The sequence below is a fragment of the Dermacentor variabilis genome, chromosome 11 (assembly GCF_050947875.1).
Source record: "Dermacentor variabilis isolate Ectoservices chromosome 11, ASM5094787v1, whole genome shotgun sequence".
Taxonomy (NCBI): Eukaryota; Metazoa; Arthropoda; class Arachnida; order Ixodida; family Ixodidae; genus Dermacentor; species Dermacentor variabilis.
In genome coordinates, this window is record NC_134578.1 from 25,033,846 (window position 1) to 25,050,887 (window position 17,042).

At 42.5% G+C, this 17,042-nt stretch overlaps 1 protein-coding gene across 1 annotated transcript in view; it reads left to right on the forward strand.

Annotated features, from left to right (window-relative positions):
• LOC142563602 (uncharacterized) overlaps window positions 1–9,669 on the forward strand; it is a 245,837-nt gene extending 236,168 nt beyond the window's left edge. The window contains exons 4-10 of the mRNA XM_075674180.1: window positions 1,478–1,821; window positions 2,583–2,726; window positions 4,182–4,240; window positions 4,950–5,018; window positions 6,007–6,103; window positions 7,407–7,453; window positions 8,394–9,669. Of these exons, the coding sequence (XP_075530295.1) occupies window positions 1,478–1,821; window positions 2,583–2,726; window positions 4,182–4,240; window positions 4,950–5,018; window positions 6,007–6,103; window positions 7,407–7,451 (758 nt within the window). The 3' untranslated portion in view covers window positions 7,452–7,453; window positions 8,394–9,669. The remainder of the gene's footprint in view (window positions 1–1,477; window positions 1,822–2,582; window positions 2,727–4,181; window positions 4,241–4,949; window positions 5,019–6,006; window positions 6,104–7,406; window positions 7,454–8,393) is intronic.
• The last annotated feature ends 7,373 nt before the right edge of the window (window positions 9,670–17,042 follow it).

A 17,042-nucleotide genomic window follows, 5' to 3' on the forward strand; every position in this document is an offset into this window, starting at 1 on the left:
CGACGACGCATTGAAAGGACACAGGACGAGCGCTCGTCCTGTGTCCTTTCAATCTGTCGTCGTCTTGTACGCGCTGTTCCCATAACGAGAGCAGGCTGACTGATACAGTGGAGGAAGGAAGGCTCGCCCATTGTGTGCTGCTAATCCTGCTGCTACCGAAAGTGATCAGAAGCGGACACCACTAGAAGAGCGTTTGTTCTGGTTGTCTTTTCTAGCCCTCTGAGGCCACCCATACCTTTCGCGGCACTGCGTGGAAATGATGATGAGTATAGTTGTGGCGGACAAGCGAGGCCTTAGTTGATCACTTATCGCTCGCCATGTTGTCTAAAGCTAGCAGTTGCACAAACTGACCAAAGGGAGGGGTGTGTAGACAGGGCTCAGCGCTCATGTACACCCATGAGCAAAAGTATACGGACCAGGGACTGCGGGATAAAGCCGATTTTTTTCTTCAGCCTGTGAAGGCAACTTGAAACTGAGGAGTGCCGTCCAAAGTTACCATTGAGAACTTTCCAGTCTACTAGTCAATTTCACTTTTGCATGCTAATTGCAAAGAAATTTACTTTTTTTGGAGACCCTGTCGTGCGCAGACTTTTGCTCACGGGTGTACATTCATTGGCACATGTGTAGTTTGACGGAAAGAGGCTTTAATTATGGTGAAACCAAAGACCGAGATTTAGACCCTTTCTTTTAGAGGGCGGGGAATTGTTGAAGCGCAACACACGGTACCACAAGGAAGAGAATACGGCCGGCACTGGCGCTATACTAACAGCGCCGAATTTATACGTGAAATTTATTTGCTGAAGCGACTCACACCGCGCATGCGCTAATGATTCTCTGAATCCGGCAACATAAAATGGAAATTTTAATGAATAAAGTGTGCGCGTCCCTGCTGCATTCTCTTGTTGTTACGTGTTCTGGGTTTGAGGCATTTCCAAATGCTTTACTAAATGGCCCAAAACAACACTACACAGCTTTGCTACTTCAACTTCGTGCCAACCGCTCCGTCAGTGACGTGCGTATGACGCCACGGTCTGGCGCCAAAGAAGAGGTAAATGCCTGCGTTTCGACCGGTTCGTGCACCGAAATATTGAATTTGAGTTTGCTTTTCAATGCATTTTCGTCATTTTAATGAAGCATTTTGCAAGTGCTGGTCAGAGGTTGGCACAGTCTCTCTCATCGTGGGGAAATGGTGTGGAGATTTCGCGGTGGTGCCCCAATCGCAGTGCCCATGTCGATAAGTCATTATTTCTGATATTCCTTAAATGTTGTCTAAAGATGGACGGACGGACAATTTAGTTAGTTAGTTAGTTAGTTAGTTAGTTAGTTAGTTAGTTAGTTAGTTAGTTAGTTAGTTAGTTAGTTAGTTAGTTAGTTAGTTAGTTAGTTAGTTAGGTAGTTAGTGATATCTCATTAGTCTGGAGGAAAAGGTTGACGGGAGGGTTAAACGTCAACGAGCGTTTGCGGTCGTTTCACGCAGCGTCCGGCTTCGTGCTGCCACCTACACCTCCGTCGAGCCACAGCAGCGACTCGGACGGGAGCCTGTCCCCGGTGCACAGCACCGAAAACCGCTCACCCACCAGTTTCACAGTGGCAGCCGGAGGAGGCAGTCCCGACGCCGCAACACCGTCATCTCAGGGCACCTCATCGGGTCACGGCCCGTCCCACCCCGCCGCGTCGTCATCGTCCTCCATGAGCCGCCGCAGCCAGTCACATTCGCGCGTGGCCGTGACGTCATCCTCGTCGTCCTCATCCTGCTCCTCTTCCTCATCTTCGTCGCGCGGCACGGCAAGCGGCGGAAGTCAGCTCATCAGCAACCAGGCAGTAAGTTCACTACATATTCGCCAGGCGCAGCCAAGCGCACGAGGAATGAACAGCTGCGCGGGCAGCCGGAATCCTGTTGCAGGGTCACACTCAGAACCGTATTCAGAAATGCATCTTATCTTGAAGCCCACGCTTGACTTGATTTAAATGACGCCTGTCGTGAACGCACCAAAGGGAACGCAATGAGCGTCTTGGGCGCATTCACACCAGGCGTCATTTAAATCAAGTCAGGCGTGGGCTTCAAGTCAAGATGCATTTCTGAATACGGGGTTTAGTCCACAGTTGGCCAGTGTTTATTGGACTCTCGGTGGGAATCTTCAAATTTCATGCATCCACTTTTAGCCTCGTCATCACACTTGCGACACGCTTCAAGATCAGCACATGCATGCGTGTGCAACTACGGCGTTCGGGGAAGCTGGTTTCTCCACTGTAAGTGTCCTTGTAAGGAGAAGCCATCTTCAGTGACTTCACTGGTTGAGTTGATAGAGTGTGCGTTTGCACCAGCTTGTCAGCTCTACCATGCTAACGCTTGACTTGTCAAAAAGTGCAAACTCAACGACCCTCGTTTGCTGCTACGCTTCATTTAGAAAGTGTTCAGAAACAGAAAGTTTAAAATGGAGCACGCTGACTGCCCTAGCTCTGAACAGTGTCCAAGAAAGTGTGAAATGCTCAACTCTCGGCTCCTAACACGTATGCACCCACGCCGGTACCTGTGCAGTTCGCACCTAAATCCTGACCTTAAGTGTGCCATTTCCTTGCAGAAGGGTGCCACGGGAGTGTTAATACTGACAGATGAGGAGAAGAGGACACTCCTGGCAGAAGGCTACCCCATTCCCCAACGGTTACCCCTCACAAAGGCGGAAGAGCGCTCGCTCAAGAAGATACGACGAAAAATAAAAAACAAGGTAACAAGGCGTTCGACGCTTTCATGCAAATATGTCGCTGAGCTTGTGTTCACGAACAATTTCATAGGGCATTCTATGGCGTAATGTCACCTTCTGCCAAGGAGCCTTATGTCTAAGCCAGTCTACCAAGCAATGTGTCTCAGTAGAGTGAACATTGTTGAAGATGTATGTAAATTATCATTAAAGATTCTGGTTGCAAAGATATTTGTTGCAAAATGGACTAAGGAAGCAAGATGTTGATGTAGGAAGTCCAGAATAAAAATAAGGACACCAACCCTATGCGAATAATAGCAATAGTTAACCGCAGTTGAAGGAAATGGGCAAACAAAAATAAGAATTCTTAACGAATAGGCATTTAAATAGTTTTATTTCTTAAGTCGTTGAATGCCCGAATTCTTTGCTTGGAAAGGTTTGCACGTTACCGCTTCATGGGTTCTTTGCAGTTGGTGAGACTTTTTAGTGATGTGTTCATTTGTATTTTTTAATGTTCCGTGTAGAAGACGAAACGCCTAGCCCTTTCGACAACACCATTTTGTTCGGCATTCTATTTATCGTGTTTCTGATAATAATTTACTTCCAGACCAGACAAGGCGTCGAGTTTCATTCTTCTTTTTGTTGCTTCATAAATCACTGACTCCTGCTGTAGGCCCATGTCGGAATTCAATTCGTTAATACATATTGACAAACACTTTCGCAGATCCCTTAACATATTTTTATGCATCGGCAAGATGTACAGCGGGGTCACTGGTCCCTCTCAAAACACTAGAGGCGTAACTCTAAAGGAAATCCGGCTAGCTGGAGCATTTCGTGCAAGCTGCTCGAAATAGCAAATGTCACGAGACAACGTCCAATGAACGGCTGAGTTAGATGAAACGTTGATAAGATTTAGCGTTCAAATAAAATTAAACTAAGCGTAAGCTGGTTTTACCATTATTTCTTGTTGTGACGACGAATAGCAAGTAAGCAACAAGGATGAACTTGGACTGAAGCGTACGTGCGACCTAAGCACTGACATATTGTTGCACTGGCTACCCACCTTCGTGACTCTCGCAAGGCTAAATCCGAAAGTTAGCGCGCATACATAACCCGAAGAGAGAGAGAGACAGAGAGGAAAGGGGAAAGGCAGGGAGGTTAACCAGAGGGAAAGATCCGGTTTGCTACCCTACGCTGGGGAGAGAGGGGAGGGGGAGGTAAAGTGATAACAAAGTAGAGATGAAGAAAGAAAGGAGCACAGATATACAATCACAGTTGGTCACTGTCGCCGCACACTGTCACCGCACAGCACAGTAGCACTTGCAGCACTATGAACATCTGTTCATGCTACCGCTCTTCATTGTGCTCGGCGTATGCGTAATTTGAGCCCACTATCTTATTACGGGGCATTTTCGTACGCTTTACTAAGACTATCTGTTCCCTGTTGTCTTTTTCAACTGTATAGCATTTGTGTGTTTGCAGATATCAGCTCAAGAAAGCCGAAGGAAGAAGAAAGAGTACATGGATTCCTTAGAAAAGAGGTAAGCTAGCGTTACTTGCGACTTGTTCATTGGAAGCTACAGGCTTTTGATAGTATACAAAAGTACATTCATAATTTCCTAGAATGTTGCTTTTCTCGCTGTTGTCATTAGTTTCATGTAGCTTGTCTGAAGTCATTCCATGAAAGATACGTTTCTCAAATTATTGTATTACTGATTTCATTTAAACATAGAAGTATTCTACAAATGGCGAGGTACGATTGATTGATTGATTGATTGATTGATTGATTGATTGATTGATTGATTGATTGATTGATTGATTGATTGATTGATTGATTGATTGCAGTACGGGAAATGTTGGCAACAAATATGTCACAGGTTTCTTCATAATGTAAAATCCTTGTATTATGAAAGCCAAACCAGACGGAGGACCACAGGAAGTTGCATAGTTGAAGTTATTAACATTAGTCAAACTGGGGGCCGCTGGAACCAGAGTTTTTCATAAGTGGGCTTGTGGACCGACAAGTCTAACCGTCAAAACATTGGCCTCGAACTGAGACACCCTTGTTTGACCATTGCATGAATAAAATGATCGTGTAGTGTGAATTGCATACTTACAACTATAAAATAGTTCTCTACCGCAGGTTGGGCTGTTATTTTCATTTAAAGAAAAACAAAGAAAATTTGAATTGTACAATTCCCCTCATCGCTTGCAAGCAATACAAAAGGCATCTCTTGTGTCCTTTCACAGGGTGGAGACGTTATTGAGTGAGAACCAAGAGTACAAGAAAAAGGTTGATGTCCTAGAGAACAGCAACAGGTAAGCATGAAAGTCTTTCACGAATTATTTGTTTCTTCTCTTAATAAGGGAATGCACACAGCTCCATTACTTTGCAGCAAACTACGCTTGATTATTTTGACATTTAACTAATGTACACATGGATTGGTGCAAGGAGGTTTGCTTCTTCTTGACAAGCCTGATGTCTACATTGCAGCTGAACAATGTATGTTACAGGTAGGGAAAATACATATTGCAAATAAAGAGATACAATGCATTGAGTTGTTTAACTGGGAAATGTAAAACTTGCTTATTTCAGGTAAAGCAGTATGTCGTGCAGTAAGTAATAGACGATTGTACAACACTAAAAAAGATGAGAGTGAATTTGCTACACTTGCTACATGGTAGTCATAACACAAAAGTGAAATCACACTGTGCTGAATAATGTGCCAAATTTCAACACAGCATAACTTCTGTACAATATTTTGCTGTTTGTTTGCCATGTTGTATTTATTATATTCAGTGAAACTTGTCTTGAAACATTGTATGAGGTTAGCTGTTCTCAATACCCTGATGCTGTTCATCTTATAGTTCTTTTTCTTTGAGGTTCGTATTAAAAGAAAGTCTCGCACTAAGTCTTTTGACTATGAGATGACCTTCTGTATTTATGTCGCTTTTTAAATCTATACTTCAGATTTACCAGTTGATATTTTATTGCTCTAGAACTCATTCTCATATATGCGAGCTCAGTGTCTTCAAAAGGGTAACTATTGTCATAAATTATGCATTATTAGTTGTGCCTGGGTAACATTGTTGTCATCTGGAGAGACATCTCATTTCTTATTTCTTTTGAAATGGTTCGGCATGTCTGTTTCATGTGATCTTTATATGTTTTCATATAAATCGTGGTAACAATACTATCAACCACAACAATATTCTGCATTCAACGTCAGACATATGGGCTTACTATTTGTGCAATTCAGGTGTGTAGAATTAATTTGCCAACTCATTTCTGCCATTTTCCTTGCAGGTCATTGCTGTCACAGTTACAACGGCTCCAGGTATTACTTGGGAACCCGACAGTAAAGTCCGAGAACCGTTCGATGGCGTCAAGGTCATCGACGATTGTAAGCACTGTCACATTAGTCAAATTATATCCAAGAGAATGTAGTCAGCTATCGGTTGTACTAAAAAATTCAGAGCCATTTACTCGGCACAATTTCTATTTATAGCTGCTGATTTCATGGAAACCCGTCAGTTGAGAATGCTCTCGTAAGACCTCAAGAAGTATTCAAACATTTAACACTCAACTGTTCTAATATTTGTATAGTTGACGTCACCTTTACAGATTTCTATTCTCGTTTACTAACGAGACTGCGTTGTATACGCAATGTCATTGATGCTTCAACTTCTGCCTGTCAATTTCTAAAATATTTTCTGCAGTTTTGAAGTAAATATATTTTGCTACTGTAAAATTGACTTCTGAGTGCAATGCAGCAAATTTAATTTGTGTGTGTTTCCCAGTTGTCGCGACTATTTTTTTTTCACTGTGTGAACTTCCGCATTTAATGCACGCGTCACCAAATTCATTTCCAAATAAAAAATACACCAAACTATTTGTAAAGCTCTGTCGTCCCGCTCTTCCGCATGTTCTCAATCCCTGTATTTGCCTTTGTATCCGCTCGCGGAGATACTTCGGGCTGTGCTTGTGAGACAGTTTTAGACACAGTAGACCTAAACTTGGCGAGTGTTTCTATCGCCTCAGCGTCTCAAATAATCCGAGCAGAGGCTAGGCTCTGTGCATGCACACCGGTACTGACGCTTTTTTCTTGGGTAATCTAAGCCACTTGCATTCCCTATTCATAAAACTGTATTTTCCCACTTACATTGCCAGGTTTTCATGGCATATAAATGTTTTAATCTGTTTCGTTTTTCTTGTGTGTGAAAACAGGAGCGTGTGTCACGAGAAAGCATTACCGTATAAATTGAGAAGCGGAATGAAATATTTGACTCGTAAACCGTTGTTCTTTATGGTATCGTGTCCACGAGCACTTGTGTGTCACAAATAAGCTGTGAAATTGGTGCGAGTCATTTAATATTCATCGTGGCGAAAGAAAACGTGATGGCAATTCACAAAGAAAGAATTACGCGGGACGAAGCGTTGGACTGTCAGCTGAACGTTTAACGCACATGTGCAGCGAATATGCTATACAAATGGTGCCGCCCGTTCAGAGTGTAGACCAGATTTTTCGAGCTGACATATCTCGCAGTAAAGTAAGGGGTGCATTTCGGCATTAAACTTTCAGTCGTTCCTGCAGCGCTCTGGCCTTTGAAATCCTTGTTCTGTGGGCTCTCATTTTCTCTTCTCTGACTTCATTTTGTGTGTGACATGTGTGCCCAGTGTAACGTATAGGTATTTGTTTGTCGCAGCATATGGACTTCGAGACCGACGACGAGCAGGTCGACATAATTTAATTGTGAGTACTTATCACTTGTCACGACAACAGTTCACATAATTCAGTGCACTCCGAGTAAACGTGAACTTGCCGTGTCTTCTATGTGCGGCTATATTTAAGCTGTCTCAAACTGACCGTGGTGAGTTGGCTAGTTCGTGAGCTCCGTGTCTGAGTAGAAAGTGCAAACAGAAAAACTGTGACACAGTTCGTTGCATCTCTCTGTACGTGCTACATTTACACATTGCAAAAATTAGACCTTTATTGTGACTGAAAATTTAAAAGTGACGTATGGGCATGACTGTAGGGGAGAGCGATGAGAATTGGGAACTTATTGGTCGCTTAATGAAACGTTGGCAGAACACGGAGAAAATTTCAAGTCGTGGACATTATGAACACCCATCCACTAGAACTTACTGGCCCAGAAGAAGTAGTCTGCATGTGATTCTAGCGTAAATTATTCGTCAAAGCATCAGAATGGAAGAGAGGCTGTCAAGTTAGATGATTGTCGAAGGAATATTAGCTTTCATCACCTGCTTATAGGTACCTCGCCCACCAAATACAAAGCTGAGAGTCAGATGGCAGCGCTTTAGTTTAGATTTCATGTCTGTAAGTACGCTTAACATATCGACGTCACAAACAGGCTCAATCTTTTACTATGCAAGTAAGTTTAATATTGAAAATTCCGCGCGGAAACCGCAGAAGAAAGAACATTGTCGCGCACGGAAACTTTCTCTGAAGTGCACGATATTGTACAATTCAACACTGTAGCGCGGAATGGTCATTTTCGTCTAATGTGAAAAGACCTCCTATCACAAAGTGGCGATGAGGCAGTGCATGAACATTCCTGTGCACAAAATGAGAGCTTCTGTTCTTTGGTGTGACTGCTTTTTCACTTAATGTGTTAACTATACTCTCCGACATTGTACTTTACTAAGGCTGTTCGCTTTGTGTCTCCTTACAGTTCACTGTCGTCTAGCCGTCGACTTCTGTTCTCCGCCGTGAACCGCTGGTCTTCAAGCCGACGCCGTTTCGAGAGTGCGATACACCTTATTCAAGAATATGTGTTGGGACACCACGTTATTTCTCGCGGCTTTCGTGTTGGAACCAGCGGTGACGTACCAAGTGCCTTTCGACGGAGAAGAGCCTTCCTGCGCCGGCTGCGTGTTGCGTAGGGACAATTTCTCATCAACACATCGCTCGGGTTTGATATTTTTTACCGTTGGTTCCGTGTACATTTCTTTATTTTTTTTTCCTTGGTGGTTCGACGTATTGTCATTTCTATAGAGGCCGCCAACCTCGCTAATCTGGCTGTGCTCGTGCTGCGTTGAGCATTTGTCGTCTGTGAACTACTTTGTGCGTGCACTATTAGCAGACGACAATCCGGGCACGTGAGCAGGCGACGTACGAAGCGCGAACAGACGACACCGCTCGCGGAACCGGTCTGCTTATTATAGCAGACGAAAAACCCCAGGCAGTGCCAAAACAAAGATGGAGAACAGAGCAGCGAAGTTCTTTGTTTTTTCCTCCTCACCTTTTGTCACTTCTGTTACCGAAGTTTTTTTTTTATTTCCTTCCACAGTTACCATCTCCCTTCTGCGCTCCGGCTACACCGATGTTTAGAAGAAACTTCTCCGCGAACGTTGGTTGGAAACGTTCGTGTGGGGAAGTTACAGTCTGTGTTTATATTTTTTACAGCGCCGTTGCCTTGGTGAAAATATTTGTGGAATGCATTCCTTATCCTTTGTTTTTATTTCATATGCGAAATGCATCAAGGCAACAGCGCCTATCACTTTCGATATATATCGTTTTTTTTGTGTGTAAATAGTCGCATATGCACTCATTGTTGCTAGGAACGCTAGAAGAAAAGAGAGGAGACAACCACCAAAGTTATCATAAGCGTTCTTTTGAAAGATGATTGCCGCCCAGCAATGTGCCTCTCTTGTTTTCATGTACGAGAAATGTCATTACAAGTGTTTTAATTTCTTTTATGTTTTGTGCAATAGCTTATAGAGCTAAATGAGACATTCTGAATATATCGATGCCCTTCTTTGGACATTTCATGTTCACCTTCCGGCATTACGTGTTACGTTGTACTTCCTTTTCTCTCTTTTTGTCGCAATCACAAATGTTCGGCTTTTTCTTGATGTTCTGGATTTGTAAGGTTTGGGAACACTTTTTTTTTCTCATGTTACTTGACTCTCTGTTCTCTTTACTTATTATGAATGTTATTTCTTTGAGCTCACATTCCTTATTTTACATTTGTTTTTATTTTGTTTTATGCTGCGTTGAAACGTGAGACTTCCTCTCTTGAGGGATGTGTGGTGGCTGGCTGTGTTGACTCGGAAAAGCTAGTTCTATCAAATTCACATTTTCTTCAAGGCTCTATCAGTGAGGGAGGGGTGATTACTCCACAGCAGCTCAACAACGAAATCCTCTACAAGCTCCAGTCCTAACCACGCGACAAAAACCCCGCAGCAAGGGGTAATGCATTTATGCTCAAGTCATTCTTGGATACATGAAATTTGGCATTAGGCGTGGTGATGGTATCCAAAGAAAAGCATTTTTCAAAAAAAATGTTTGTTTCAACTAGCTTTGGCCAAGTCGCTGTCTTGACCTGTAAACGATTGTCAGTTGAATGATTTTTCTTTTTCATCTTGTGCTGTCCTCTCCTGACGTTATCTCTCCAGATAGTATTTTTATTTCCTGACTTGGTGACGACAAAGTTGCAGACGAGTACCTCTGCGATGACACTGCAGCACTTGACATAGAAAACACGAGAGAAACAGAATACTTTTTGACTAGTCCTTAGCGCACAAAAAGAGAATCATTATCAAATGTCACTTATATCACACGCGTGCATCTAGACTTTCTATTTTGTTCTTTTTCCCTTTGTCTATTCTTTTTTATCATTATATGATGGCGTGTTGCAATAGACGAGATCACGTTTTTCAGAGGAAGTGTGTGTATGTCAGAGATTGCTTCGACGAGAGGGCTCACATTTTTGTGCATGTTAAGGCATTCACTGTTTTTTTTCATTTACATATTTCGCCCTTTTTCTTTACTCTCTTCTTATTTCGCTACATTTCTTTAGTTATGAAAGAGTGCGCGTCAACTCCTTTCGAGCCGCGAATGCGCTGTGTGATGTGTTAACCGTTGAGGGATCAGGTGACGCTAACGTCAGCCAACAGGCTTCATCGGAACATCGTGTTAACAATGCGAACATACATTGTACAAAGCTGTGGAGTCGTTCGTCGAGTACTTTCGCTTCGAAAGGTATTCCAGAGGCATCTATGAGATTTCGGTGTACAAGTCTGTGGCATGAAGTTCATAGAAATCTAACAAGCACATAGATGTTCACAAGGCCTGCGAAGGAAGCAGTCTGTGTGTTTCAGGTCGTATCGTGTTGAATTTACTGATCAAATGCCTCGACATTTGAAAATACCAAAAAAAATTATCGCTTGTACTGTATTCATATTTGCATATAAAAATGGGCAGGCAGCTATTTAGCAACCGTGCATATGCGCCTCAATTTCATATATGGCAGCCAGTGTAGGCTGCTCACAAATAATTTATTGTCATCGAGCAAAGAACATTGTAACATTGGTTCACTCCGTTAGCATCACTTGTTTCCCTCATCGTGGCGAAGTTGTTTGGAGATTTTTTTTTCTTTATTGGCGGGCAAATCGCTTTCTGTTTTTCGGTGAGAGTGGGCTGTAGAGTTGCAAGTCATTCCTCAATGTGCCCTCCATGTCCAACCTTCTTTGTCAAAGACTCTGGATGTATCGCAGTTTGTCCCATACTATCAGCGCTTTGTAAGCTCCGTCTACGAATGCATCACATCTGGGGAAATTCAAGAATTACGAGCCCGCTATCAATTTCATGATGTCCACATTTGTCGCTCGCTGTCTGTGGCTTCAACCACCTTCGTTGAACGTTGCTCAGTTCGCTTGGAATCACAAGCGCGTATCCCCCGAACCGTCATTGTCCTTCATTTCCCGGTACACCCTTCCTGCTATAATGAGGCTGCCAATCAGTCTATCAATCAATTTTTATTCTTTCGACATGGCCAGGACCGAGGTCAAAATGTCCGTGAATGAGTTTGAGAACAGCTGTTTTGCGACGCGTACAGAATGTTTTGGCGAGAGCGCCATCCCTTCTGAAACATTTCGTATGCAACTACGGAGTTGCACTTTGTACATTGGAAGCCTTACGAAACTTCTGCAAAATGAATATATTTGTTTGCTTCGTTATTGGTATCAGTTAGCTTTGTTCACAATTTAGACCGTGCATCAACCGGAAAAGCTAGGCCTGTCCGAGACATGGGACCAGCAAAATTACCATACCGAATGCCGTGTTAACGTTCGGAAGCCTTGCACTTGTTTCAAAAATTTTATCATTAGCGCACTTCGGGTAAATATGATCACCAAGGCGACACGATGCTTTGTGTTGAGAACACATTAGGTCTCGCTTTATTATTGAAATTTTCTCAACTTTATTTCCGGACACTGTTGCAGCCAAGGTTAACAAGAAGGGGTTGTTTGTGGCAATGTGGTCCTTTCTTTTTCTCCAGGTGGGTGCATTCGGGTTAAGATTTTTTTTTCTTAGCTGTCCCTGCGATAGGTTTCTCATTCTAACTATTACAATATGCCTGTGTTATCTAGGTGCGGTACTTTACTAATTTGGGATGAATACGCAGGAAGAAAAAAAAATTTCTATTAATTCAACGAAATCGCAGCCGCTTGCAACTAACCTCTTTCAGGTTGTCTTGCGTTAAATCTAAGTATGTTTTGTTTTTATTTTGTTTTTAAAGCATACGGCCGGTTCATTGCCGTTTTGACATACAAACTGTAACAGCGCAAACACATGCAACCACAAAGTATCAAGGACGATACACAAGCGCTGAATGTCAACTAAACTTTATTGACGGAAGACGGATACCTTATATAAGGGGGGGAGGCAGAAGTGAAGGGGGAAGGGAGTGATGCAATCGGGGGAAAAGACATTGCGCGTCGTTGAACGAACGTACCGGCAGTCAACGGAATCAGGAGCAGAAAAACAAGAAAACGAGAAAAAAAAACTAGAATAAGGTGAGGGATCCTAACATACAATGAAATCAGTAAGCGGTCGCTTCCAAAAATTGAAGCTCTGCCTCAAAAAGCGATACAGAAGGGGTGCTTACGCACTTGCTGCCATATTTCTGCATGTGGAACGCTTCCAAACTGACGCGCGCCGTCGCGTCGGCACTCTTGCCGAGAATCTTCGTCCCTCCCAATCGATCCTCGCATCCTGTGCATTCAAATACGTGCGCGACCAAATGTGCGTACTTGTCCTTTAAGTTACTTAAATTTCGGGCATGTTCTTAAAGGACACTGTTCTTAACTTAAAGGACAAGTACGCACATTTGGTCGCGCACGTAATTGAACGCACAGCATGCGAGGCTCGATTGGGAGAGACGAAGATTCTCGGCAAGAGTGGCGACGCGACGGCGCGCGTCAGTTTGGAAGCGTTCCACATGCAGAAATATGGCAGCAAGTGCCTAAGCACCCCTTCTGTATCGCTTTTTGATGCAGAGCTTCAATTTTTGGAGGCGACCGCTTACTGATTTCATTGTATGTTAGTATCCCTCACCTTATTCTAGTGTTTTTTTTTTTCTCGTTTTCTTGTTTTTCTGCGCCTGATTCCGTTGACTGCCGGCACGTTCATTCAACGATGCGCAATGACTTTTCCCCCGATTGCATCACTCCCTTACCCCTTCACTTCTGCCTTTCCCCCTTATATAAGGTATCCGTCTTCCGTCAATAAAGTTTAGTTGACACCCAGCGCTTGTGTCTCGTCCTTGATACGTTGTGGTTGCATGTGTTTGCGCTGTTACAGTTTTTATGTGAAGTATGCACCGACTCGCCCAGAAAGAAGTGTTAATGATCATTGCCATTGTCACATTCGTTACCAGACGCGTAATGGTTTTATTTATCTTTTTTCATTTATTTTTATTTTGGGGGGTGAAAACCACGAGATGCAATGGGCCACCTCGCTTTTGACGTTGTCTTAAGAACTCTCTTAGTGTTTCTGCCTTTTGCCGCTCTATTTTGCTCACCGAGCTCAGCGTAACGTGCAATGATGTGATAATAATATATCACTGCTTTGAAGTCTTTCTTTTCTTCTTATTCATTCGTACCCTTCATTTGTGCGAATCACCTTAAACTGCGGAGGATAATCGGCTACGATTTTGATCAGAAGTCATAGTTTGTAAAACTATGATCTATTCTCATTCACCGTATGAAACCCGTGAAGCTTAAAGCACTCTTATTTGCCATTAGACTGTTATACAGCGGCTGCTTGGAAAGTTCTGTAGTTGGCAGCGTTTTTTATTGCTCCGGATTGTCATTTTATATCACATGGTTTTTGCGTTAATGTGACGCACCTTATGTGTTCATTAGATTAGCTGCCAATGTTCATCACGAATCAGAAATCGTTGAATCACATTTAAAACATTAGATTAAAATGAAACTGATATTTTCAAGCGCTTCTCGGTAGCACTGACAGAACCTGTGATCAGAGAAGGGAGTTGCAAAACGTTGGAATACAACCTGTAGACAAATTTAGGCTCTTTTTTTTTTTCTCGAGCCATAATGTATTTTAATCCTCAACAAGAAGGCTTATAAAACTTGCTAGTCTCGAAAGTGACAATTATTGCTGCACGTGTTTTTTACCGCATTTTGGCGTACGCCGATATTTTTAACGCGCGCTCTCACTTTCCCATTGCTCACTTTTACGAGTTTCACGAGACCTGTTTCCGTTGCGAGCTGATGTCACGTGATCCAAGTGCGTAGCCATACTGTTTTTTTTTTTCTTTTTTTTTTGAAGGGGGCGTTGTGAATTGCAACGCTGGTGACAATGATAAAACATAATTTTTTAGCTTGTTCTCAAGTGCAATGTTTTGATATAGGGACTTCGTGCAAATCGCGCCTCGGGTATATGCATTACTCAACGGGAGACCCCATTGCTGTGTCGAATCAAGTGCCTTCTCGCTTCCAGAATATAAACAAAGAACCGAAACGGGTTTTAATGGTTCTCAACTGCGCACTTTCACGATCGCAAGAAAGTGAAGCAGTATATGTTGGATTCAAAGTCACAGTGTTCACCTACACTATGAGCAGGTTTCATACCCGTTAGTCCTTGTCCTACCGCCAACGAGTGTCAGCAATCTTACAGGCGTTTTCTTCCCTTGCAAAAATGCTTGGTATTTCCGTTAGATTTCTTTATTAATATACAATTTAATATCGTTAGTGTGTTTTGCAAGCCCGATACTGTCCTTGAAGAACAGCATGTGCATCTCAACATTGCATAGCGTTTTTTGACAGGAACGTGCTAGATAAATGTTGCACGCGCCACTAATGACGGTTATTGTTGTGAGACCAAGTAATCTTTTCCTGACAAAAGTAATAGAAATTTTGATGTCTTCCTATTGAGCTTTGGATTATTTCAATATCGTTTCTGTCAAGATACATGTTAATAGCATGCGTTAGTTTTACAATTGTGAATGGTGTGTAATTCTTAGAGAGCACGTTTGAACGCAAGTAGCACAGAACACCTTACAACCACACTTCCTTATTAATCGTATTCGCTATCTCAAGCGAACATCGAGACTGCTACTGTAGATTAGTTGAGTCTGGCATCCTTCTTAGTGCTCGAAATGTTAAGCTTTCGCTCAATTGGCATGTTAAACTAGTGATATCTTCTTTTCCACTTTCGGAATGACTGGACTTAACCTAACCTGATCTCCAGGTCATGTTTTGCAAAAGTACTTCGTTTAGAAAAATTTTGCGCGCAAGTAGCGAACTCTAGCAGTACACCTGCATACCCGAAATTTTCATTCCAAGGTTTAGAAGAAAGAAGTATTGTGTAAAAAATTGAACTGCTGTTCTTTCGCGTAGTTCTTCAGAAAAACTGCTCAAGGCTAAATTGTAGTTACTAGCAATGTTCATATTGTCGCTAGTTAGGAAAATTGTCTTTGTGAAAGGCATTCAATCAACGTGACATATTTTCAGTTGCGTAAAAGCTAACATCTTGTGTTTCACTAATATCGTTACGTAGCCTTACTATATTAGAAGCGTTAGAAGCTTTTTCATACCGTAACCAGACCGTGGAAGACGTGTCTGTTTCAAAAGAATAACCACCATATATATGCCATTAGACGTGCAGTATAAGATGCCATGACGGGCTCGGCTACCTTGGTTATTATTGGTTATCGTCGTATACGTCATCGAGATATGTCTGTTGAATCTCACTGAATTTCGTTATTCTACAACTTCGTTTAACACTATTGCCGATTTCTTTTCAAGCTTAAACACTCAGCGGTGGATGTAGGTGACACGATTTCGTAGTAAGAAAAGGTAGCATATTTCTGACGAAAAGCCAAGAGCCCATTTGACTTCTTGAAATTTGCCACATTGCATCTGTTTACTGGTTAGTAGGTTCTTGGTGTTAAACTTGCGCATGCACAACTTCCCATCAGTGACAACTAATTTGAATGTTAATAATGGCTTTAGTGCAACACTGCTCGGTGAACAACGTACTGCAGTCGCCACACCGGTGATAAAGAACAAAATCGTCAGGGCAACTTCCATTAGCCACTCTTACTCATCGCCAATGCGTTCATGGTGAGGGCAATCATAAGTTGCTTTACGCTATATCATTGCGTCAACAGACCAAGAACCGACGAAGATAATGGCTTGTATCTCCGTTATCTTATCTGGTCGAATGGTTATGGCTTGAAATTTGTTTTCGTGTTTTAATATAAACCAAGCGTGAAAATATTCAGAACTTCAAAAAATATTCAAAATGTTGTGTTTAAGAAACACCTGAGTCCCGTTAGGTTAATATGCTGAAGATGCACTTGGCTTGCGGGTATTCCAGCTTTTCCTACGATCACACACTGACCACTTAAAAGGGAACGAGAAGGCGTGTGAATCCTCTCCAAACGAAGGTATATTTATTATCGCTATTGCGATATAAGGTCATGGTACTTACATCTTATGCACTACAATGCAGTCTCTTATGGAACTTCTGAAACGAAGGCATTTATTGACAGTGTCGCCTTCGTGATCTCGGCCGTGCCTTGGTGACTTCCCACGCAAAAAAAAAGAAAACAGAGAAAAAAAAAGTCGTGATAGAATATTTTCTGTAACCTTCAGACAGACATTTTATGAAGACTATGTGCAATCTCTCTGCAATTATTATTGCTGATACCAGGTGTGCTCTCTACGGATAGTCCTATTCATCACCTATTATCGTACAGCATGGACTAAAACATTGTCCATGTATACCGTGCACCTCTAATTAACATTCTGAGCTTTCATTCCCGGTGGTCATCGCACTCGCTGAAGCAGAATTATCGTGCGCCTTACAACTTCGGCAGGAACTTCGAACGCGCTCTTCTTTCAGCACGCTAGCTTCCTCTAAACTCCATGAGCAAAGGGAGTTCTCACTACACCTTTTTACAAGTGCTGGCTTCCTATTCGACTACATTTCTTAGAGTTCCCGTACTTTCCCTGGTAGACTGCGGTCGTTCTGCGCTTGCCCAGAACGTCCTTACAAGGGTTATAGAAAT